A 24888-nucleotide genomic window follows, 5' to 3' on the forward strand; every position below is an offset into this window, starting at 1 on the left:
GTACTTCATAATAAGAAAATCATGATTCCAACTGAAGGTGAATGTTTTTCTTTTATATTTTGTAAACATCTGTACTTGGTTGGTACAGTTGATAACAAAATATAAATCACTCACAGCTCCATGAATATCTGCTCTGGATACATTTAAACCAGTGGATTTATTGTTAAAAGTTAATTATGGCGCTACAAACAAGATGATATCCTCAAGATGAACACGTAATCTTCGCCACAGTACCAACAAGAAAAGGAAGGCAATGTCTTTTCGAAAGAAACAGAAGAAAGTAGTCGCGAGCAAAAATTTGGCGCTCGAAGATCCAGTAAAATAGTGTTTTTTTCGCAGGCTTCAAATTGATTTGAAATGAAAGAAATAGTGTCGTTAACATTTATCGGATATGACGTAGTACTGTAAAAGAACCAGTCGGTAGAAAAAGAGAATGCTAATCTCCATTCCTTCTTTAACTTCGGAAACATGGGTCCGTGTGGATGGTGGTACCATCTCTTCTACCGCGTATGTGTTTCTGGCTTTTTATAATTCCCATCAACTCCAGCATCATTTTACTTTAATGAAGAGCGCTTTAAGCTTTCCTCCTTACTGCGAACGCTGCTTCACGGAAAAAGCCATTCAATCCTTCTGAATGAAGTCGGGATCTAAGCCCCGTGTGGAAGCTGCCTTTACCCCATGCAGAAAATCACTTCTACATGCTGCAGAAAAGCTTTATTAATAGGAACTGACGAATGCAAGGGACGATTGACGGTGGCCTCCATTTTGAGAGTCGTCACCATCAGTTTCCTGTTCTTTCAAAGGCTTCTTGCTGTTTCTGCATATTGTACACGATCGCTTCCTTCTCCAGGTACTTGAGTTGCATCCATTAAGCACATAGTTCAAGATCTCGGTCCTCTCTCGTCCTTACCATCTCTTCCCCTGCACAGATGCTTCTAAAACCTTATTGACGCAATATCCAATGTCTATTTCCGTCTTCAGTAGCCTGGCAATGGTCCTTCTTCTCCTGCTCTACTCAGCATGTCTTCAGTTGTCGCCATGTGTACTCATTATCTTTTCATTCTCCATCACGTCCATCTGCAGTCGTTTCCTCTCTTTTCTTCTCATGGTCCATGTTTCAACGTAGCACAGGAACAAACTCCGTACAAAAGTTATCAGCTTTTTCTTTAATCATATTTCCATGCCTAGCCAGAAAATTCTGGTATAAAGTATGCCAATTTCACCATTGTTATTCTCGGTTTAATGTTTGAGCTGCACTTTCTGTAACACGTCATACGTATTTAACATCATGGACACATACCAACGTATCTCGATTCATCGATATTTTTACAATTTCATCTCCTCTTATTGTCATTTATTTCCGTTTTATTTACATTTATTTTCATTCCACAAACTCTTCCAGTAGTTTCGATCTCCTCTGTCATATTCTCAGCAAATCCAGTGCTCATTGTGTGTGTAGCACTCCGTCGTCAGGCCACAATTGGCCCATCGGGACCATCCGACCGCCGTGTCATCCTCAGTTGAGGATGCAGGTAGAAGGGGCGTGTGGTCAGCACACCCCTCTCCCGGTCGTGATGATGGTTTTCTTTGACCGAAGCCGCTACTATTCGGTCGAGTAGCTCCTCAATTGGCATCACTAGGCTGAGTGCACCCCGAAAAATGGCAACAGCGCATGGCGGCCTGGATGGTCACCCATCCAAGTGCCGACCACGCCCGACATCTCTTAACTTCGGTGATCTCACGGGAACCGGTGTATCCAATGTGGCAAGGCCGTTGCCCATTGTGTGTGTACTATATGATAAAAACTACCCTGACAACCATATGTAATGCGGAACTGACACTAGGTGTTATGACTGCACAACTCGCGAGTATAAGATGAGGCCGGCTGAAGTTGCCGAGCGGTTCTAGGCGCTTCAGTCTGGAACCGCGCGACCGCTACGGTCGCAGGTTCGAATCCTGCCTCGGGCATGGATGTATGTGATGTCCTTAGGTTAGTTAGGTTTAATTAGTTCTAAGTTCTATGGGACTGATGACCTCAGCTGTTAAGTCCCATAGTGCACTGAGCCTTTTGAACCATATAAGATGAGACGGGGTGTATTGTGTTGTCATTGAAGAATCAGTAACTTCAAAATCGGTCAGTCGGGAGATACCTATGACTTCGAACGTAGTCATCGGCTGTCACCTGAGTAATAAATCCAACAGGGATATTTCACCCCTTGTAAAGCTACCCAAGTCCACTTTTTGACAGTTGATTGTGAAGTGGAAATACGGAGGAACCATCACAGCTGAACCAAGATCTGGCAAACCTCACTCGATGACGGAAAGGAACCATTGAGCCGTGCGGAGGGTGACTGTAAAACACGCATGAAATCAACGGAGAGATTCACTAGCGAATTACAAACCGCAATTAGCATTCCTGCTAGCTTAGGGTGTCAAAAAGAGTAGGGTACAATAGTAGAGCAGCATCTCATTAGCCACACATTTCTGTAGTGAATGCTAAGCGATGCTTGAGGCAGTGTAGAGCAGGGCGACGCCACGGAGCAGGAGCTGCCTGGAAACGAGTGACTTTGAATGATGAAGCACGTTATTGCTTGTGGCAACCGGAAGGTAGGGTTTGAGTTTAGCGAATGCCTGAATACCGTTACCAGCCATCACGTGTAATGTCAACACTGACGTCCCGAGGAGACAGCGTTACGGTATGGGGGTCTTTTTTTGTGGTTATGGACTTAAGACAAAGCTAAATGCGATAGGATACGAACAGATTTTACAGCATAGTGTACCAGAGAGTTTCCCAGACTGTGTTCGGTGCAACAATGGTGTTCTGCGGGAAGTGAATACGGGTTCTACGAAAAACTGATAATAATATGTCAATTTTTCGATATTTTGACGATATTAGTTATTTTCTTTTACATTTTACGATTCCTGTGTCATTAATTAAATTGAAGTAATCACTGAATGAAATAAGCTTTTCTCATTTTTTAAAAAATTTTATTAATCTTCAAAACAAATAAAGTGTTTTTTAAAAGTACCAGGATTCTCAAAGTGATCTACCAGACTGAGAGTTTGGGAACAATTAGGAGACGACGATTGTTTGTATCAGTATGATAATGCACCCAGTCATAAGGTATCATTGCGAGGGAATGGTTTGTGGATAACAACATTTCTTGAACGGATTGACTTTCTCAGAGGCCTGACTTGAACCTAATGTAACACCTTTCGGTTCAGTTTGAATGTCGAATTCAATTCAGACTCCAGCGCCCTACATCACAACCTTTTCTGGTTTCGGCTCCTGAGGATTATTCCTTCACAGACGGACACCTCATCGAAAGTGTCCCCGGCAGAGCTCGAGCAATTATAAATGCGAAGGATGGACGCACTGCATATCCATTAACAGATGTCCGGATACTTTCGATCAGATATTGCAGGTTACCCCATAATTTGCTGGACAAGTCAGTTTGTAGTCGGAGGAAACGAAGGGTGTCCCAGTTGCATTAGGACCAGCGAAGCACTGTTGTGTTCAGACTAGTCTTGAGGTTTATACTCTACTGACCATTAAAATTGATACACCAAGAAGAAATGCAGATGATAAACGGGTATTCATTGGAGAAATATATTATACTAGAACTGACATGAGATTAAACGCCTGGGCATTGAGTCAAACAGAGCTTGGATGCCGTGTACAGGTACAGCTGACCTCAACACGATACCACAGTTCATTGTGACGAGCCAGTTGCTCGGCCACCATTGACCAGACGTTTTCAACTGGTGAGAGATCTGGAGAATGTGCTGGCAGGGCAGGACAGCAGTCGAACATTTTCTGTATCAAGAAAGGCCCGTACAGGACCTGCAACATGCGGTCGTGTATTATCCTGCTGAAATGTAGGGTTCCGCAGGGATCGAATGAAGGGTAGAGCCACGGGTCGCAACACATCTGAAATGTAACGTCCACTGTTCAAAGTATCAATGCGAACAACAGGTGACCGAGACGTGTAACCAATGGCACCCCATACCATCACGCCGGGTGATACGCCAGCGTGGCGATGACGAATACACGCTTCCAATGTGCGTTCACCGCGATGTCGCCAAACACGGATGCGACCATCATGATGCTGTAAACAGAACCTGGATTCATCCGAAAAAATGACGTTTTGCCATTCGTGCACCCTGGTTCGTCGTTCAGTACACCATTGCAGGCGCTCCTGCCTGTGATGCAGCGTGAAGGGTAACGGCAGCCATGGTCTCAGAGCTGATAGTCCATGCTGCTGCAAACGTCGTCGAACTGTCCTTGCAAATAGTTGTCGTCTTGCAAACATCCCCATCTGTTGACTGAGGGATCGAGACGTGGCTGCACGATCCGTTACAGCCATGCGGATAAAATGCCTGTCATCTCGACAGTTAGTGATGCGAAGCCGTTGGGATCTAGCACGGCGTTCCGTACTACCCTCCTGAACCCACCGATTCCACATTCTGCTCTCGATTCTGGATCTCGACCAACGCGAGCAGCAATGTCGCGATACGATGTCGCTACAGTCCGACCCTTGTCAAAGTCGGAAACGTGATGGTACGCATTTCTCCTCCTTACACGAGGCATCACAACAACGTTTCACCAGGCAACGCCGGTCAACTGCTGTTTGTGTATGAGAAATCGGATGGAAACTTTCCTCATGTCAGCACGTTGTAGGTGTCGCCACCGGTGCCAACCTTGTGTGAATGCTCTGAAAAGCTAATCATTTGCATATCACACCATCTTCTTCCTGTCGGCTAAATTTCGCGTCTGTAGCACGTCATCTTCGTGGTGTAGCAATTTTAAAGGCCAGTAGTGTATATTTAGATTGTAAGCTTACATGTGTTTTATTTAAATCAGCAAGAAATAATTCAATTGTATCGCTACGCTGCATTTTCTGTCTTCTTCACTATTTCCTGCTCACCAGACTGAAAGAATCCATTTACGACAAACCATATACGGCAGTAGGAGCCCTTTTCCGTCGCTCGCTCGGATGAAGTGAACAAGAGTTGCGAACGATGTGCACACTGGTCGCGCCCCTCAGCTACTTTGAATGGCACTCCCGCGCTGAAGCCGTGCAGTACTCTACCCTATTTTCTGCATCAGAGCAGGCGCAGGGAATTTCAGAACAATTTTCTAATCTCGTTTACCAGTGCCGAGAAAATCATTTGGCGCTCTTTTCTTCACTGCGTACCCCATGAACTGACTTGCCTGCGTAGCCAAGCGTACGACACGACGGTAGCTGGTTTAAATTCGGCTAATAAAAGAAACTTTCGATGACAGAATTTGGACGGCAAGCAGACGAGACTAGACGAGACAATTTCTAATCATTATTTGTCCCGTCGCTCGATGTTAAAGCCAAAAGCACACCGCGAGGTATGGCTAGTATGGCTCTGAGCACTATGGGACTTAACATCTGAGGTCATTAGTCCCCTAGAACTTAGAACTACTTAAACCTAACTAACCTAAGGACATCACACACATCCATGCCCGAGGCAGGATTCGAACCTGCGACCGTAGCAGTCGCGCGGTTCCGGACTGAGCGCCTAGAACCGCTCGGCCACCGCGGCCGGCCACACCGCGAGATATGTCACTCATTGTTACAGTGTGACATCAAACGGAGCCGTGAAAATAAAAACGTAACGAAAGCCTGGACACTCGCCCATCACAGCCAAACAGGCAATACAACTCACTCCTCACAATACGTCCAGTACCCAAGCTGAATTTCAACTTTGTTCCCAACAGAGTGAAAATTTCATTCTGGAAACATCCCTCAGGCTGTGGCTAAGCCATGCCTCAGGAATATCTTTGCCGGCCGATGTGGCCGAGCGGTTTTAGGCGCTTCAGTGAGGAACCGCGCGACCTCCGATCGCAGGTTCGAATCCTGGACAAAGATGTGTATGATTTCCTTAGGTTAGTTAGGTTTAAGTAGAGCGAGTGGTGGGTGTTTCCCTAACCAAGGCAACGGAAGTGTTTGGTGTTTCAGGCGGCTCGCTATAGAAGATTTACACTGCATGCAGCGGGAAAAGACCATCAGCTACGTCACAGCGCACATGAAACTGTGTGTTAAGTGATCGTAACGGACAGTTAGTGAAGAGGAGTGTGACGAAAAATAAGAGGTCGACAGTTACAAAGCTCACTTAAGAACTGAATGTCGCACTCACGAACCCTGGCGGCACCCAAACATTACGAAGGAAGCTCCATAAGCAGGAAATAGGGCGAGTTCGAATTCCAGAACCACTCATCAGTGATACAAATGCTCGTAACAGGAAAACGTCGTACCAAAGCCGTAAATCCTGGACTATGGAGCAATCGAAGAAAGTCATTTGTTTGCATGAGCCGTGTTTCATACTGTTTCCAACTTCTGGTCGAGCTTACGTGCCAAGAGTGAAAAGTGGCAGGGGCTCTGTGATGATATATGCAAGGATACTGTCGCATTCCAAGGGCACAATGGCTACTTCGCAAGCTCGCATCATTGCCAAGTATTATGTGACCATTTTGGCTGATCAGGTACATCCCGCTTCACAGTGTAGAGGACTATGGTGATGCTCTGTTCAAAGACGGCACGGCCGCTATTCATACTGATGGCATCGTCCAGGACTGGTACTGTGAGCCCGTCGATGAACTGGCGCATCTCTCCTGGCCATCACAATAACCAGATGTGGTTGAGCCTTTGTAGTCTAACTTGGAGGGAAGGTTGTGTGATCGCCGTCCGCCGCCTTCATCGTTACCTGAACTTTCCAGTATTTCGCAGGAAAGCTGGTATAACGAGACGACTCGAAGCTGTTTCGGATGTCAACAGTTTTCCTGCGCCCTATTAGGCATGGTAATGTGTCGTGTTTTTAGTGTTTCAATATTTTTGTCCACCCCCAAACCTCACCTTGCTCATACACCTTCTGGTGGAACGTTTCAAAAGCGTTGTACGTTTGAATTCACTCTCAAATCTTGTTTTATTGCTACTTTCAGTCTCTTCAAGCAGATTGCATCATGTCGCTTGTTTCTACATATATACTGAAATTATTTATTAGCTACCTATATCTCTCCCTATTAGTGTCAATATATGACAGTGGGTAATCTGAATGTAACTTTACTATGAATGTTCGTGAAAGGCGCTGTATAACTTATTGAGTTGCAGAACTGTCTGAAAACATTACGACGGCAGTTCCTTTGACTAAATCACCTAGTACGTACATCATGACGAGTTATTGCATCCAACGCCACGTAAAACCTGTAAAGTTGAGATAGTAGTAACATCACCAACTAGTGGTGGGCGCATTATTCGATATTTTTCGGAGGTATTCTCATTCATTCGCCCTCCGCTGGAACCTCGGTGGAGAACGAGTTGATGCTTCCCGCGCATTTCTTCACCGCCTTGCAGCCGAACAGGACAACTTTCTGGACTCAATTGTTACGGGTGACGAAACCTGGGGATATCACTTTACACCTGAGACCAAGCAACAATCACGCCAGTGGCGGCATCCTTCTTCGCCAAAGCCGCGGATTCAAACAAACACAGTCTGCCGGTAAAGTCATGAGAACCTTTTTTGGGATCGAAAAGGGGTATTGTTGATCGACTTTATGTTCACTGGGACCACTGTTAACTCTGACAGGTACTGTCAGACTCTGAAAAAACTCAAACGGGGCAGTTCACCCTATAGTCCTGACCTGGTGCCTAGTGACTATCACCTGTTCCCTAAGTTGGCCGGAAAGCGATTTAGCTCCGACGACGATGTGAAAGAAGAGGTTCATAACTTTCTGAACAGCATGGCGGCGAGCTGGTACGAGATGGGCATACAAAAACTGCCACAGCGTCTACAAAAATGCAGCGACAGAAATGGTGATTATGTCGAAAAATAGCTAAATGTTCAAGCTGTAAACTGATGTAAACTATTGTAGAAATAAACAGGTCTATGTACTTCCCAAGAAAATAGGAGACCTTACTTTTTCGGTTCGACGTCATTAGAAAAGTTTTGACTACTTACAATCCATGTGTTGCGTGGTGGAGATTGCTCCATGGCACAGAGTGCTAATCACTGTGTTGCTGGATAGTACACAGAACTAATCACTGTATCATCAGAGTGGGGTTCACCTGTCGAAGTGGACTCCAATCCCCCACTACTGCGTGGTGTCGATTCACAACGAAGCCCTCCTCCAGCACCGTTGTCCCGTCCCCTACATCTGCATTTACATCTACATTTATACTCCGCAAGCCACCCAACGGTGTGTGGCGGGGGGCACTTTACGTGGTACTCTCATTACCTCCCTTTCCTGTTCCAGTAGCGTATGGTTCGCGGGAAGAACGACTGCCGGAAAGCCTCGGTGAGCGCTCGAATCTCTCTAATTTTACATTCGTGATCTCCTCGGGAGGTATAAGTAGGGGCAAGCAATATATTCGATTCCTCATCCAGAAACGCACCCTCTCGAAACCTGGACAGCAAGCTACACCGCGATGCAGAGCGCCTCTCTTGCAGAGTCTGCCACTGGAGTTTGCTAAACATCTCCGTAACGCTATCACGCTTACCAAATAACCTTGTGACGAAACGCGCCGCTCTTCTTTAGATCTTCTCTATCTCCTCTGTCAACCCGACCTGATGAGCAATACTCAAGTATAGGTCGAACGAGTGTTTTGTAAGCCACCTCCTTTGTTGATGGACTTTTCTAAGGACTCTCCCAATGAATCTCAACCTGACACCCGCCTTAGCAACAATTAATTTTATATGATCATTCCACTTCAAATCGTTCCGCACGCACACTCCCAGATATTTTACAGAAGTAACTGCTAACAGTGTTTGCTCCGATATCATATAATCATACAATAAAGGATCCTTCTTTCTATGTATTCGCAATACATTACATTTGTCTATGTTAAGCGTCAGTTGCCACTATCTGCACCAAGTGCCTATCCGCTGCAGATATTCCTGCATTTCGGCGCAATTTTCTAATGCTGCAATTTCTCTGTATACTACAGCATCACCCGCAAAAAGCCGCATGGAACTTCCGACACTATCTACTAGGTCATTTATATATACTGTGAAAAGCAATGGTCCCCTGTGGCACGCCAGAGGTTACTTTAACTTCAGTAGACGTCTCTCCGTTGAGAACAACATGCTGTGTTCTGTTTGCTAAAAACTCTTCAATCCAGCCACACAGCTGGTCTGATATTCCGTAGGCTCTTACTTTGTTTATCAGGCGACAGTGCGGAACCGTATCGAACGCCTTCCGGAAGTCAAGGAAAATGGCAGCTACCTGGGAGCCTGTATCTAATATTGTCTGGGTCTCATGAACAAGTAAAGCGAGTTGGGTCGCACGCGATCGCTGTTTCCGGAATCCGTGTTGATTCCTTCAGAGTAGATTCTGGGTTTCCAGAAATGACATGATACGCTAGCAAAAAACATTTTCTAAAATTCTACACCAGATCGATGTCAGAGATATAGGCCTATAATTTTGCGCATCTGCTCGACGACCCTTCTTGAAAACTGGAACTACCTGTGCTGTTTTCCAATCATTTGGAACCTTCCGTTCCTCTAGAGACTTGCGGTACATGGCTGTTAGAAGGGGAGCAAGTTCTTTCGCGTACTCTGTGTAGAATCGAATTGGTATCCCGTCAGGTCCAGTGGACTTTCCTCTGTTGAGTGATTTCAGTTGCTTTTCTATTCCTTGGACACTTATTTCGATGTCAGCCGTTTTTTTGTTTGTGCGAGGATTTAGAGAAGGAACTGCAGTGCGGACTCCCTCTGTGAAACAGCTTTGAAAAAAGGTGTTTAGTATTTCAGCTTTACGCGTGTCATCCTCCGTTTCAGTGCCATTATGATCCCTAACGCGCCGTCTGCGCAGCTGCGGTCCGAGTTATTTTGCACAGAGTTGGTGACGCGCTGCCCGTTGTCGTGTGTGCAGGAGCCTGGTGATCCAGGGCCAGGAGATGGAGCCCTGCGAGCGCGCGCGGGACAGCACGGCGTGCGCCTACTCCTCCTACTACAACACGGAGGGCCTCAGCCCCAGCAAGAAGGGCACCCGCGAGGACCTCACCATCATCATGAAGGTAGGTGGCCGCCGTACTGAACTCCACCCTGCCAAACCGTGTGGCTCTGCAGGCACAGGGAACGACCAGAAGAGAAGTGGAGGTGCCTCGCTGGGCGAAGGAGCGGAACCTGCCCTAACAGTTCAGCAATGAGCAGGCTGCTTATGTAAGAGGAAAACGTTTTCGCACAGCAATGCTTCTAAAAGTATAACTGAAATACGTTAGCAACCGTGGTGTTGAGAGCGGTAAATGAGAGCGGTTAAGTGCCAGGCCACAGAAATCCTATCACTTCACCCAGAAAAGACACTGTGTATAAAAAAAGATTCTCTAAACTGTTGTTATGAATTTCTTTTAACACAAGAGATCTGACAGACTCAAATGAACGCAAGAGATTCATCAGTGATGAATTAAATGTATTTGCAGTTACGAATTCGATTAGACTTCAGCTGTACAAAGCGTTAGTGACAATGAAAACTCGTGCTTACCCGAGCATGCCACCAGGATGGATCCAAACTCGCATATGTCACCATGTGTTCCCTGCCTGTGCTTGCTCAGAAGCTGTGATTTCTGCACAGAGAGAGACTTTCATTATTGCTGTCGCGGCCTTGTCTATGCATGAAATAGTATTTTTAGTTTATGCGTGCATGTCTCAAGGACAGTGCTTAGTATGTCGTGCAATACACAAACACACACACACACACACACACACACACACACACACATACACACACACTGCAACTACTGTTTCATTCCTCTAAACAAGGCCGCGACAATACCATTGAAGAGCTCTCCCTGTACAGAAATCACAGAAACTATGCAAGTACAGGACAGCGGACACACAGTAACACATAGGAGTTTCGGTTCGGCTCCGATTGCGTCTTCCGGTAGCTTGAGTGGTTAAGGGGACCACTCGTGATAAGCGGGTATCCATCTTCAAGACCAGGTCTGGCACAAATTTCCATTGACACTGATCTTCAAGTAGCAAATGATCCACGGGAAGAACGGTTGTTGATAAGCCTCCACGTGGGCTCGAATATGATTTTATCTTGGTGACCTTTCCACGAGACATACGCAGGAGGAAATGATATATCGGCCGACTCTTCAGGGAAGTGTAATCGTACTGGCAATTGCAAAAACATTTAACTTATTTCATACGGCTGTCATTTGCTGCAGTGTCTGTTCCTTCAGATAGGCAGCCTTGTCTGAAGGACACTGCATAGTACGTCGTACAACGCAGATATTGCACATACTACTAATCACCAATAAACCTGTAGCATTTGAAACTTGAGCAATTTTCTGTTACTTTGAGCCGGCCGGGGTGGCCGTGCGGTTCTAGGCGCTACAGTCTAGAACCGCGCGACCGCTACGGTCGCAGGTTCGAATCCTACCTCGGGCATAGATGTGTGTGATGTCCTTAGGTATATGTATGACCCACCACTCATGTTTTCCGGTGGAAGATTCGGTTGACTTGTCACCTTGTCATCAAATGTTTGCGGTTCCGAATCGAAAGCCACTTCTTTTCGGCTGCTAATAGAGTAGTTGTGCAAATGGTTCAAATGGCTCTGAGCACTATGGGACTCAACTGCTGAGGTCATTAGTCCCCTAGAACTTAGAACTAGTTAAACCTAACTAACCTAAGGACATCACAAACATCCATGCCCGAGGCAGGATTCGAACCTGCGACCGTTGCGGTCTTGCGGTTCCAGACTGCAGCGCCTTTAACCGCACGGCCACTTCGGCCGGCGCAAACCGCGCACCACAGCGTTGTTTCACCATGTATCAGCATTATGCTTAATTTATGATCATGAGAGTAGTACAAACTAAATCAACCAATTCGGTTGTCATTAAACATAAAGCGCTATTACATCTGTATAACTACAAAAACAAAAGGTACTACTAACAGCTGCATCAAACGAAAATGTCTCGGCTACCGATTAAACGATGCAGATGCTACAACACGAATAAAAGTAAAAAAAAAATGAAAATTCAGCCAGAACGCCGTAATTCAGTAGTGTAGACGTAGTAAGAGCACCAACCAAGGTAGAAAAAGACATTACCTTTCTTCTTATGTAAAAGCGTTGTGGATATAACTTTGATTTCTCAGTACACTTAGCATGTAATTGAAACGCCGTTTAATAAAAATATCTGTAAATGTAAAGTGACGTGAAACTAATGTTTGGAAGCACTATTGAGAAGCACATAAAAAGCCTGTTCGGAATGACATGCCCGTATAAATCAGTAGAGTAATACACAGATATGTTTTCCCTGGGAGATTTACTTTTATGAACTGACATATTTACCGTTTTTCTGATAAAAAGAAAACCAGTAATTGTAGAGCCGATTGTAAAGTCTCAAACTGAGTATCATTGAAAGAGGGGAAAAATTAGAACAATCTTAATATAATTATTGTCGAAATTCGAACAAATGTCCATTTTCTAAATTTTACACTAATCGGCTGAAGCAAGTCAGTTCAAGTTAGTATTGGGGAGGACGCGAGCTTACGCAAACTGCACGTCTCGCGCCCCGTCTTATGAGGGTTTTTGCGCTCGAAGCAGCACACACCTACCTGTCGGAAGCTGCAGAATTTGGCCTCGGCACATGGTGAATCTTCTGTGTGGGGCAACCAATGGAACTCTGTTTCTGAATGAGTCGTTGAGGAGCCGAACTTAGAAATTTTCACTTCTTCATCTTTCTGCGGGTTTTCTACACGATGCGGGGTCTCTCGCATCCAAGTTTCCGTCTCTTTCTGTCTTGCTAGTCCTCGCATGGTCCTGTCCTTCATCGCACGCCTCACTCCGTCGTTCCAGTGTATCCGGGGTCTTCCTTTTTTTTTGTCGTGCAGGTCTCCAGCGCCATGTACTAAAAGGCCATCTTCTGACGTGTCCACATCATGCTAGTCGTTTGTTTTTAACTGTTTCCGTAGCACTTCATTTCTTATTGTGTATATTCTTTTTGCTTCACAACTTCGTCTCCAAAATTACATATCCATTGTCTTTTAATTTCTTGTGACTGACCATGGAGAAACTCCACAATTCAGCACCATTCCGAGCAATGTTCTCAAATATGCTGTTTTGTATATTGTTCTTTTCAATTTTTTGGCATATTTTTACTCCAAATAAAGAAGTGTAGATGCTTAATATCCACCTTTCCCTTACCTTTCCTATCCTGTGCTTTATTTCCCCGTTGCTTCCATCTCTGTCTGAAATGCCTGTACCTAATTACTTATATCATTGACTACACTTTGCTGTAGATCCATCACCCTTAACAAACTCCGACAGCCAAGTATTCTATCTTTGTGAAGTTTATTTTCATACCACATTGTTCTTATTCTTCTTTAAGATTTCTTAACATATAACACACTTCATCTTCCTTGGCGAAACTGACCTGATCGTCGACGAAATTTATGATGAATAAGATGTCATCACCTGTTCTAATTTCCACGTTTTTGCACCTCCTTTTCCTTCTTTTTTTCAAGCCTTCGTTCAAAAATATTTTAAGCAGAACCCTTGTTTGAGTCCTTTGCTAGCCTTAAGTTTCTTTAACAGTAACTTCCCAGCATTAACTCAACATGTATCGTCTAAATACAGCTTTCTAACGGCTTGTACATAACATTTATGAATATTCTGGTTATTCATTACTTCTCACAACCTAGAAACTAGTTCAACGTGATAGGCCTTTTGCAAATCTAAAAAGCCATGTGATGTTCTATATTTTCACGTTGGACTAAAATCAATGTACTTCGTAATTTTCGCGAGAGTAGGACTTCATGCTGGCAACAACTTGTAATATTGGGTAGTATTTTCTTGAAAGGAGTGATTTGTACTTAGTCGCATTCGCTTTTTCACGTTTTATGTATTGGATGTACCAAAAAGGAAGGATTTCAGGAAGCATTCCTCACACTTAGAGAAATAAAATGTGTTGTATGGATCAGAAAACGCTTTATTTCCGTTGTAGAGTTGTTTTTCCACTTCTCTTCATGATCACATTAATGGTGGGAAACACAAAGAAACAGAACAACATTACGTTTTCTTACATGAACTTTTCAAGAAAGCCTCTTGCCTACAGATGGTTAGAATTTACAGTGAGCTGTAATTTTTAGGTTCACCACCAATGTTGGCTGTTCCAAAGGAACGAAGGTAACGTTGACATGTGACTCATTTCATTGCTTGTGTAGACATGTGACTAACTTTATTGCTCTATTAGCACCGAGCGGGGTTGCGCAGTGGGTAGTACTCTGGACTCGCACTCGGGAGGACGACGATTCAAACACGCGTCCGTCCATCCTGATTTAGGTTTTCAGTGAGTTCCCTAAATCGCTTAAGACAGATGGTGGTGTGGTTTCTCCGAAAAGGAACGGCCGCTTTCCTTCCCCATCCTTCCGTAATTCGAGCTTATGCTCCGTCTCCAATGACTTCGTTGTCGTCGGGACGTTAAACGCTAATCTTCTCCTCCGCTGTATCAGCATCAAGCGCGTAACATTAACTGTTCAGTGTCCATCGCGGACTTTGTTTCCGTCGCAGTGCAATGGAAGAGTTCTCAAAAGCGGATTCGGCAGATGTCCACTTGCTGTGTGGATTAGCAGTTTGTAATGGCCGTGGCGCTCAACGTTTTTATCGGGAAAGCTTTCCAGGACAACTATCTCCCAAAAGGAGGACTTTGAAACGACTGATGGTTGTCTTAGGGAGCATAGGATATGGCTCTGAGCACTATGGGACTTAACATCTATGGTCATCAGTCCCCTAGAACTTAGAACTACTTAAACCTAACTAACCTAAGGACATCACACAACACCCAGCCATCACGAGGCAGAGAAAATCCCTGACCCCGCCTGGAATCGAATCCGGGAACCCGTGCGTGGGAAACGAGAACGCTACCGCACGACCACGAGCTGCGGGCGGGAGCATAGGATATTTAAGCCTACTACTCGCGACTGGGGGAGGCCTAGAAGGACGAGGACACATCGGCTGGAGGAGGAACTACTAAGTACCGTTCATGACAACCTTAGTGTCAGCATAAGACAATTAGCTTCAACAAGTAAGGTTGACCGCATTGCTGTCTCAAGAGTGCTACACGAGAACCTGCTGTAACCGTACCATTCACAACGCTTATAGGCACTGTCAGATGGTTCAAATGGCTCTAAGCACTATGGGACTTAACATCTGAGGTCATCAGTCCCCTAGAACTTAGAACTACTTAAACCTAACTAACCTAAGGACATCACACACATCCATGCCAGAGGCAGGATTCGCTCCTGCAATGGTAGCAGCAGCGCGGTTCCGGACTGAAGCGCCTAGAACCACTCGGCCACAGCGGCCGGAGGCACGGTCAGCAGCGAGTTCTCCTGCACGGTACTCTTCTGCGAATGGTTCATCCAGCTGTGTGACAACCCTCATTTTAGTCCATATGTGCTGTTCACGGATGAGGTTTCGTTGCAACTTTGGTGATTAACGATCTGAAGCATTTGTGCACCTATGCTCTCTAGATATTTTACAACCAGTTTGCTCAGTTTTAAGCTGCAAAATCCGAACAAACTACTACTTGAGGACTTGCAACCATGTGGAATTACAACGTTTATTTTTAGAATTTGCAAGGTATCGGCGTCGTTTTGAATAGGTTTAATCAATTAATAACGTGCGTTATTCATTCAAGCTACATAGGCTGTGCCACCTGCACTTACAAGTTGTATGCTATTATTTGTAGGGTGGATCCCATGAGGTAATTTGCAGGCTACACAGATCTACTGATAAGAAAAGGAATAAATGTAAGTGTAGGCCATACGAACCTACGGCATCAGCAACGAGCCATCGCTGTTCAGTTAAGGATCACGCATGTTAGCTCAGCAGCATAAAGCGTGAGAACTGACAGGCATCACCTATTTTCGCCCGCCTACTCCTGTTCGGGTAGTCGATTTTGTGCCATTGTGTCTTATTTTATAGACACATTAGTTTTCGTTACCCAAAGCGAAGGCTGCATGAGAATTCGAATATTTTTCCTCTGAGTGTTCCTCCACAAAAAAGAGGCCAGGTTTGTAACGTCCCCTTTGGAAAAATTAAAAAATGACTGTGCTGGTAATCTTCTATATTATTTGATTTTCAAACAGCTGAGCAAAACTGAACGTACTCAGACGTTTCTCTCTTTACTTAACTAAACTGACTCACAATATTTTTAGCACAACGCAATCTGACTTTCAATAATCCCTACAAAAGAATGACCCTGACTAACAATAACCTATACCTTTCATGAATCACTTACCTCCCAAACATCACATCTTCGTTACTCGTACTACTGCAATACAGCGAGCGCCAATACTGCCAGCTAAATAAAAGATAAGATTCAAACTACTGAAGACACTAGCTACTGATAGGCATAGTTAGGAAATGAAAGATTTTGATAGAGAACAAACAATGTATTTACCTTAAGAATGTTCAAAAGTCATCTCATATATATATATATATATATATATATATATATATATATATATATATATATATATTTATATATATATATATGTATCAATTCATGACATCCATCTTTACAAATTTCCTTTTCCTGGTGGACACACGTCCAGATCGTACTCACATAGTAATCTCTCAAAACTCTGGCATCTCTCTCTCCACAGCCACCACTGCTGGCGGCTCACTAACTGCACAACGCTACGCGCTGTTCACATCCAGCTGCCCAACAGTACAATAGCCAGTTTTCCAACAATATCAAAAATGGTTCAAATGGCTCTGAGCACTATGGGACTTAACATCTGAGGTCATGAGTCCCCTAGAACTTAGAACTACTTAAACCTAACTAACCGAAGGACATTACACACATCCATGCCCGAGGCAGGATTCGAACCTGCGACCGTAGCGGACTCGCGGTTCCAGACTGCAGTGCCTAGAACCGCACGGCCACTTCGGCCGGCTCCAACAATATCAACCAGCCGCAGACTGCACACAGCACAGTCAGTGATTTTCATACAGAGCGCAACGTGGCGATACCAAAATAAAAACCTAAACAGCCTACTTACATATTATTTAGGTTTTTCTGTACTTGGATAATTAAATAAATAAGAACATAAACAGATGAAACATTCCGCGTTAAAAAAGAACTGTTTGCAACAGTCAAACAGTTATCTCCGTTGAAGGGGAAAAACACTATTTCTTTGCGTTATTTGGTCCTGAGAACGAAAAACAAATCACACTGAATAAAGAAAAGAACCGTTTTCTGTTGTCTTCTAAACATTGCTTGGTTTGTTTGTAAATATATATTTTGCACAGAAAATAAATATTATCATTTTGAATTGTTTATACGATACTTTTTTTCTATTCTTTCACCTCTCATCTGTGTTGAAAGTTTATGATAGAGCTTTTGTTAACATACGTTACGAATTTTGATATGCTAATAAATTCTATTCTCTAAGCTAATTTCTTAATTCTGATACTATATTCCGAATTTTTATAACACGGTAGTCTCTCATAACATCACTTTAACCGTTCAGTATTGGCTTAAGCAAAGTGATGCTGTGTTGACGTTCCGCCTAGATTGAATATACCTCCATTTGATTGTAGCCTTCCCTTCCCTTCCCTTCCCTTCCCTTCCCTTCCCTTCCCTTCCCTTCCCTTCCCTTCCCTTCCCTTCCCTTCCCTTCCCTTCCCTTCCCTTCCCTTCCCTTCCCTTCCCTTCCCTTCCCTTCCCTTCCCTTCCCTTCCCTTCCCTTCCCTTCCCTTCCCTTCCCTTCCCTTCCCTTCCCTTCCCTTCCCTTCAATTGAGGACTGGTGTGGATAGACTTTTATGATCCTGGGGTCCACAGCCCGATATAGGAAACTACTGAGTCCAAGCAATAAAGCGTGTTAAAATTGGAATATTACTGAAAGGCGAAAAATATGTCGTTGCTGTTAATATTGGAGGTCATGTGACAAAACATTATTCGCCAAACGTTTGGACTGTGAGAAATATAGAAAAAGGCTGGCCGACCTGAATGAGATAAGCCCATTCGTTGACATGAAAGATCGCCTTGATTCCAGCAGAACTGCAGTAACGGAATTCCAAGCATCTGCTGCAGCTGTAAGCTAAGCATCCTGTTCTGGCCGCTACTGCTGGAGAGCTTTTAGGTGAGGCTTCTGTTACGGACTTCAGACATTCCAAGGCGCTGCATACCTGAACTACCACAGTCGTACACTATTAGAGACAGACACCACTGCTTGTGTTCGAAGTATGGTAATCAGCGCCAGCAGACACGAATAAATTAGCGTATCCTTATCGGAAAATATACCTCAAAGCCAGATAGTATTGATGTAGTTGAGGAAATCGACACGGAGGAGTTCAAGTAATGCGGACAATTTAAACGAACAGTAATTCATTTTAAATGCAATATACTTTTACGTACATGTTCTCAGATGTTATGTACAACTAGTAACCACGAAGAAAACTTTCATTTAGTCGTTGCTTCAAATAAACGTAACAAGTGCGACAAATCCGATTTAAGCACTTTGCCACAGCTTCATTTGCTTGCTGCAGGCACACCTAATCAAATTATTCTATATAACTGCTGTTTCTAAACTCAGTCGCATATCTTACTTAAAATAAGCTTAAAAATAGTACTCAAAATACAGGCTGTTTCAAGAGGTGGAAGAATAGACTAACTCGATAAAATATTCCATACAACATGTATCCAGAGATAAAGCCTTTAGAATATAACCCAAATAGCCACGCGGGATTAGACAAGCGGTCTAGGGCGCTGCAGTCATGGACTGTGCGGCTGATCCCGGCGGAGGTTAGAGTCCTCCCTCAGGCATGGGTGTGTGTGTTTGTCCTCAGGATAATTTAGATTAAGTAGTGTGTAAGCTTAGGGACTGATGACCTTAGCAGTTAAGTCCCATAAGATTTCACACGCAGTTTTTTGAACATAACTCAAATACATATTCAAACGAGCTAAGAAAAGGTAACTGATTTTCACAAATTTCACCTCTGACTTCAGTGCAATTTCGAAATCCCTTGACAACCTCTTCCGAGGTCGTGTTGGCCTTCTTTTGTTGGGGGCAGTGCTATTCATAATCTGATCAGTTTATCTCCTGTGTTTCCTTTTCAACCGGCCGCGGTGGTCGTGCGGTTCTAGGCGCTTCAGTCCGGAACCGTGGGACTGCTACGGTCGCAGGTTCGAATCCTGCCTCGGGCATGGGTGTGTGTGATGTCCTTAGGTTAGTTAGGTTTAAGTAGTTCTAAGTTCTAGGGGACTGATGACCTAAGGTGTTAAGTCCCATAGTGCTCAGAGCCATTTTTTGTTTCCTTTTCCTCTGTGAACTTTTCCTTTCAACCTTCCGCACAGGTAAAAGTATAAAGTGGTAAAGTCCGGGGACCTTGATAGCCAAGAAAAGTTACTCTTTCTGTCGATCCATCTTCCGTGGAATGTTTGTTTTAGATGATGTATCATTTTATGCATAGAGTGTTCAAGGGCCCCGTCATGCTGCATGACCGAGTGAGGTGGCGCGGTGGTTAGCACACTGGACTCGCATTCGGGAGGCCATCCTGATTTAACTTTTCCATGATTTCCCTAAATCGTTTCAGGGAAATGACGGGATGGTTCCTTTGAAAGGGCACGGCCATCTTCCTTCCCCATCCTTCCCTAATCTGATGGAACCGATGACATTGCTGTTTGTTCCCCTCCCCCAACTCAACCACCCAACCATGCTGCAAGAACATAACCATCTTTGTAGCCAAAGGAACGTTTTCCTATAATTCTGGAGGCTCGTTTTCAAGAAAAATCTGGAGAACGTGACCTTGTAAGACAATGGGTTAACGCAGGAGGCCCAATGAACTGAGTTCTATCAAACCACATCGCACATTTACAGAGAAGCGTTCTTGAAATCATGTCTCCACGAAGATACGTTTCTTTTCGTCGGATCACCAATGTGAGTTATGTATGTTATTGATACCGTCAAAGTAACGTGTTTTCAACACTAAACATTAGTAATGGGATTACTCGGGGATTTTCAACCAGCCAATGACAAAATTTTAATTCCCTACCGTCATCTTCTCTTCGAAGGGTTGAACCGGTGTAAATGAGGACAGACGCCGTACATGCGTGTTTTCCGCCGTATTTGTCAACATACAACATTTGAGAATCACAGTTACCGTTGATACGTTCAGTTATGAAAACTAAAACACGACTTCAAACTTCTAATTCGAAACAAAATCGACAATCGTCAAATATAGCCACAGCAACTAGAATACCAAAAGGCGAAATACGGACTTACCACTACCACAAATAAAAATTGTACGATTTATTGAATTGAATATTTTATTCAAATTAGTCTATTAATTACCTTATAAAACAGTTACTATTCCTGCATGTACACCTTGTATATTAACGCCTCCGAAAGTCAAAATACATGACGATAACAAAAGTTTACATGAGATTATGTTGAAACTTAGGTACTTGGATACTGCTGGTTCGTCTCTACCTCCTATGGGCGCGTATTCTACCTCGCCGGCCGGAGTGGCCGAGCGGTTCTAGGCGCTACATTCTGGAGCCGCGTGACCGCTACGGTCGCAGGTTCGAATCCTGCCTCGGGCATGGGTGTGTGTGATGTCCTTAGGTTAGTTAGGTTTAAGTAGTTCTAAGTTTTAGGGGACTGATAACCTCAGAAGTTAAGTCCCATAACGCTCAGAGCCATTTATTCTACCTCGCATACCCTGCTGTAGCTCTCGGATTAGCAAACACATTTACCTTATAGGAACACACGGTTTTCTAGCAAATAGTTTTCACCACAACATAACAAAAGTAACTATAGGCGACGAAGATAAAGCTTAAGACATAAACGTTGATATTTTCTTTGCAGTCATTCTGTCCTTGTGCACGACAAACGTCAACTCCTAGGTGCTATTTGAGAGTAGAACCCAAACCTCTGAGAGGCATCAGTCTTCACTAGAAGTGTAAAAGTCAGTATCTGAAGATCAAGGAAATTTACAGATATTTTTAACGCGAAAAGTTATTACTCACTTCCAATATTCGTGAGTGACTCATGGCTCACACATAGACGTAGTTTCCAGTTTATGCCAATACTGCTAGTACATCCAGTTGCTGAGACACGCGCACATTTTATAACGCCCCCCTCAAGTTTTTACTAGCACTTGTACGGTTGAAATGTCTTTCATTAAACAAGGAAAAGCGTTTGGTGTACAAGAAACAGTGTGTCTACAGGGGCGCAATCGTTTGCTGATGAAACATGAAAGAATGCACCGCATAGCGCAGTTTATATTTTGGTGATATAATTCATGGTTTTATTCATCTTGGGGTTGAAGCTCTTTTTCCCGCGGTTGCTTTAACGATACGTATGATTTTGGATAGTGTCCGCCTTCAGCAAAACACAATTTTGTTTTTTAACCCAAACATATTTCACTGCAGATGCAGCATCTTCAGTGGGCGTATATTTTATGGCTGTTAAAGATAAAGAATTTCCTTTACTGTTTGTATACATGTAACTATTAGTTTTTAAATCGTAATTACAAACATTAAAGAACATTCTTTATCTTTAACAGCCATAAAATAAAAGCCCACTGAAGATGCTGCAACTGCAGTGAAACATGTTTGAGTTAAAAAACAAAATTGTGTTTTGCTAAGGGCGGACACTATCCAAAACCATGTGCATGGTTTTATTATCTGACGTCAGTGATTTTATTTTCACCTAATGTGATGTTATAAATGCTTTTCAGAAATTGATGACAATCTATCGACCGAAACTAGTTGTTAAATACACAATTTTATCAGCAATTTGAGGCGATAACGATGATATTTTTTAAATTTCTGAGGAGTTAAAGAACTACACTACGTACGCACCCAAAATCATACGTCTTTCATATTAGGTGCATTGTGCTGCCACCTAGTGCCAGGTACTCCATATCAGCGACTTCAGTAGTCAGACATCAGAGAGAGTGGAACTCACGGGCTTCAAACGTGGACAGGCGATTGGATGTCATTTGTGTCATACATTTGTACGCGAGATTTACACACTCCTAAACATCCCTAGATCCATTGTTTCCGATGTGATAGTGAAGTGGAAACGTGAAGGGACGCGTAAAGCACAAAAGCGTACAGGCCGATCTCGTCTGTTGACTGACAGAGACTGACGACAGTTGAAGAGGGTTGTAATGAGTAATAGACAGACATATATCCAGACCATCACACAGGAATTCCAAACTGCAGCAGGATACACAGCAATTACTATGGCAGTTAGGCGAGAGGTGTAAAAACTTGGATTTCATGGTCGAGCGGCTGCTCATAAGACACATATCACGCCGGGAAATGCCAAACGACGCCTCGCTTGGTGTAAGGAGCGTTACCATTGGACGATTGAACAGCGAAAAACGTTGTGTGGAGTGACGAATCATGGTACACAATGTGGCGATCTGATAACAGGGTGTGGGTATGGCGAATGCCCGGTGAACATCATCTGCCAGCGTGTGTACTGGCAACAGTAAAATTCCGAGGCGGTGGTATTTTAGTGTGGTCGTGTTTTTCATGGAGGGGTCTTTCACCCTTTGTTGTTGTGCGTGGCAGTATCACAGCAGAGGCCTACACTGATGTTTTAAGCGCCTTCTTCCTTCCCACTGTTGAAGAGCAATTCGGGGATGGTTATTGCATCTTTCAACACGATCGAGCACCTGTTCATAATGCACGGCCTGTGGTGTAGTGGTTACACGACAATAATATCCCTGTAATGGACTGACCTACTCAGAGTCCTGACCTGAATCCTATAGAACACCTTTGGGATGTTTTGGAAAGTCGATTTCGTGCCAGGCTTCACCGACCGACATCGATACCTCTCCTCAGTGCAGCACTCCATGAATAATGGGCTACCATTCCCCAAGAAACCTTCCAGCACCTGACTGAACGTATGCCTGCGAGAGTGGAAGCTGTCATCAAGGCTACGTGTGGGACAACACCATATTGAATTCCAGCATTACCGATGGAGGGAACCACGACTTGTAAGTCATTTTCAGCCAGGTGTCCGGATACTTTTGATCGCATAGTGTATCTCTCCACAGAAAGATCTTTTTTCATGTATAATCCGATGGATCATAGTCTCTGTCAGGCATTATTGTCGGGTAACAAGCCCCATTGAAATATAACCGTTACTTTCGTATTTGACGTTAATTTGATTTTGCCTTTTTGGTTGTAATCGAAACATAGCACGTCGGTTTACAATGAGAGAATTTCGCTGATGTCCAAACACCAACAAACATCTTGGCATGACCAACTGCTTTATCAGGAAGTGAAAGCATAAAAGGGTGCTTAGCTCAGCTGAATCGCAGACGCACCCATCAGTCTTGCGTCTTCGATATTAAACTTACGTGACCTTAGCTGAAGTGCAGCTGATAGACCGTTGCACTCCAACATATGAACTTTGGTGAAAAATCATTCTAAGACAGCAAAACACTAGGAGAGGAGCAGATGAAGCTCGTAAAATCTTAGTATCTTGTTGAGGGCCAGTATCCTGCAAATTTACTGCTGTACAGTCGTGACATCAATTGCACAATGTTGTGTTTTTGTGAGAATCATGGGGCTCACTCGACTGTAACTCCCTACTCATGACCAGCCACTACCGATCCTAAAGAAAATGTTATTCGTGCATGAGTTTACAATTCTAAGCAGCCAGAACTCTGCTTTGCTGTGCAGCATATGGCTTGTAATTGACTCCAAATTACAATGCCAGGGTAGTTTAGGATTTGCTGACAATTAGTAACCCAATATTCTCCAAGATAGAAAATGGTTCAAATGGCTCTGAGCACTATGGGACTTAACATCTATGGTCATCAGTCACCTAGAATTTAGAACTACTTAAACCTAACTAACCTAAAGACAGCACACAACACCCAGCCGTCACGAGGCAGAGAAAATCCTGCCGGGAATCGAACCCGGGAACCCGGGCGTGGGAAGCGAGAACGCTACCGCACGACCACGAGATGCGGGCCCTCCAAGATAGAAAAATAATCGAAACCCCCTCCTACTTGCAAACAAGTGGTCACCGGCGATGAGCAAAGCACAATACTGAAGCAGTGAACACTGGAATAGTGACAGCATCCTACTTATCGACGTGCGATGAAGTGAGGTATACACTGAGGCGACAAAGGCATGGGATAGCAATACGCACATATACAAATGCAGCAGTATCACGTACACAAGGTATAAGGGGGCAGTGCGTTGGCGGAACTGTCATTTGTACTCGGGTGATTCACGTGAAAATATTTTCCGATGTGATTATAGTCGCACGAGGGCAATTAACAGACTTTGAACGCGGAATGGTAGTTGGAGCTAGACGCATCTCGGAAATCGTTAGGTAATTCAGTATTCCGAGATCAGTGTCAAGAGCGTGCCGGGAATACCAGATTTCAGGAATAACCTATCATAACAGTCTTCACTTAACGCCCAAGAGCTGCAGCATTTGCGTTGAGTTGCCGATGTTGTCAGTGCTAACACAAACAACACTGCGTGAAATAACTGCAGAAGTTAATGTGTGACGTACGACTACCGTATCCGTTAGCGCCGTGCGGCGAAATTTGGCGTTAATGGACTATGGCAGCAAACGACCGACGCGATTGCCTTTGCTAGATTAGATTAGATTAGATTAGATTAATACTAGTTCCATGGATCATGAATACGATATTTCGTAATGATGTGGAACGAGTCGAATTTTCCAATACATGACATAATTAGGTTAATTTAACAACATACTTAAGTTAATATAACAACTTTATTTTTTTGTGTTTTTTGTTTTTCTTTATTTTTTATTTTTATTTTTTTATTTTTTTAATACTTTTATTTTGTATTTTTTCTTTTTTTTCTTAATTTATATCTAAAAATTCCTCTATGGAGTAG

At 43.8% G+C, this 24888-nt stretch overlaps 1 protein-coding gene and 1 pseudogene across 1 annotated transcript in view; one reads left to right on the forward strand and one right to left on the reverse strand.

Annotated features, from left to right (window-relative positions):
* The window catches only part of LOC126419343 (CB1 cannabinoid receptor-interacting protein 1-like), a 1399014-nt gene that overhangs the window by 1129756 nt on the left and 244370 nt on the right, over nucleotides 1-24888 (forward strand). The window contains exon 3 of the mRNA XM_050086528.1: nucleotides 9899-10043. Within this exon, the coding sequence (XP_049942485.1) occupies nucleotides 9899-10043 (145 nt within the window). The remainder of the gene's footprint in view (nucleotides 1-9898; nucleotides 10044-24888) is intronic.
* Nucleotides 1661-1778, reverse strand: LOC126420110 (5S ribosomal RNA; annotated as a pseudogene).

Source organism: Schistocerca serialis, chromosome 9 (genome assembly GCF_023864345.2).
Source record: "Schistocerca serialis cubense isolate TAMUIC-IGC-003099 chromosome 9, iqSchSeri2.2, whole genome shotgun sequence".
Lineage (NCBI taxonomy): Eukaryota > Metazoa > Arthropoda > Insecta > Orthoptera > Acrididae > Schistocerca > Schistocerca serialis.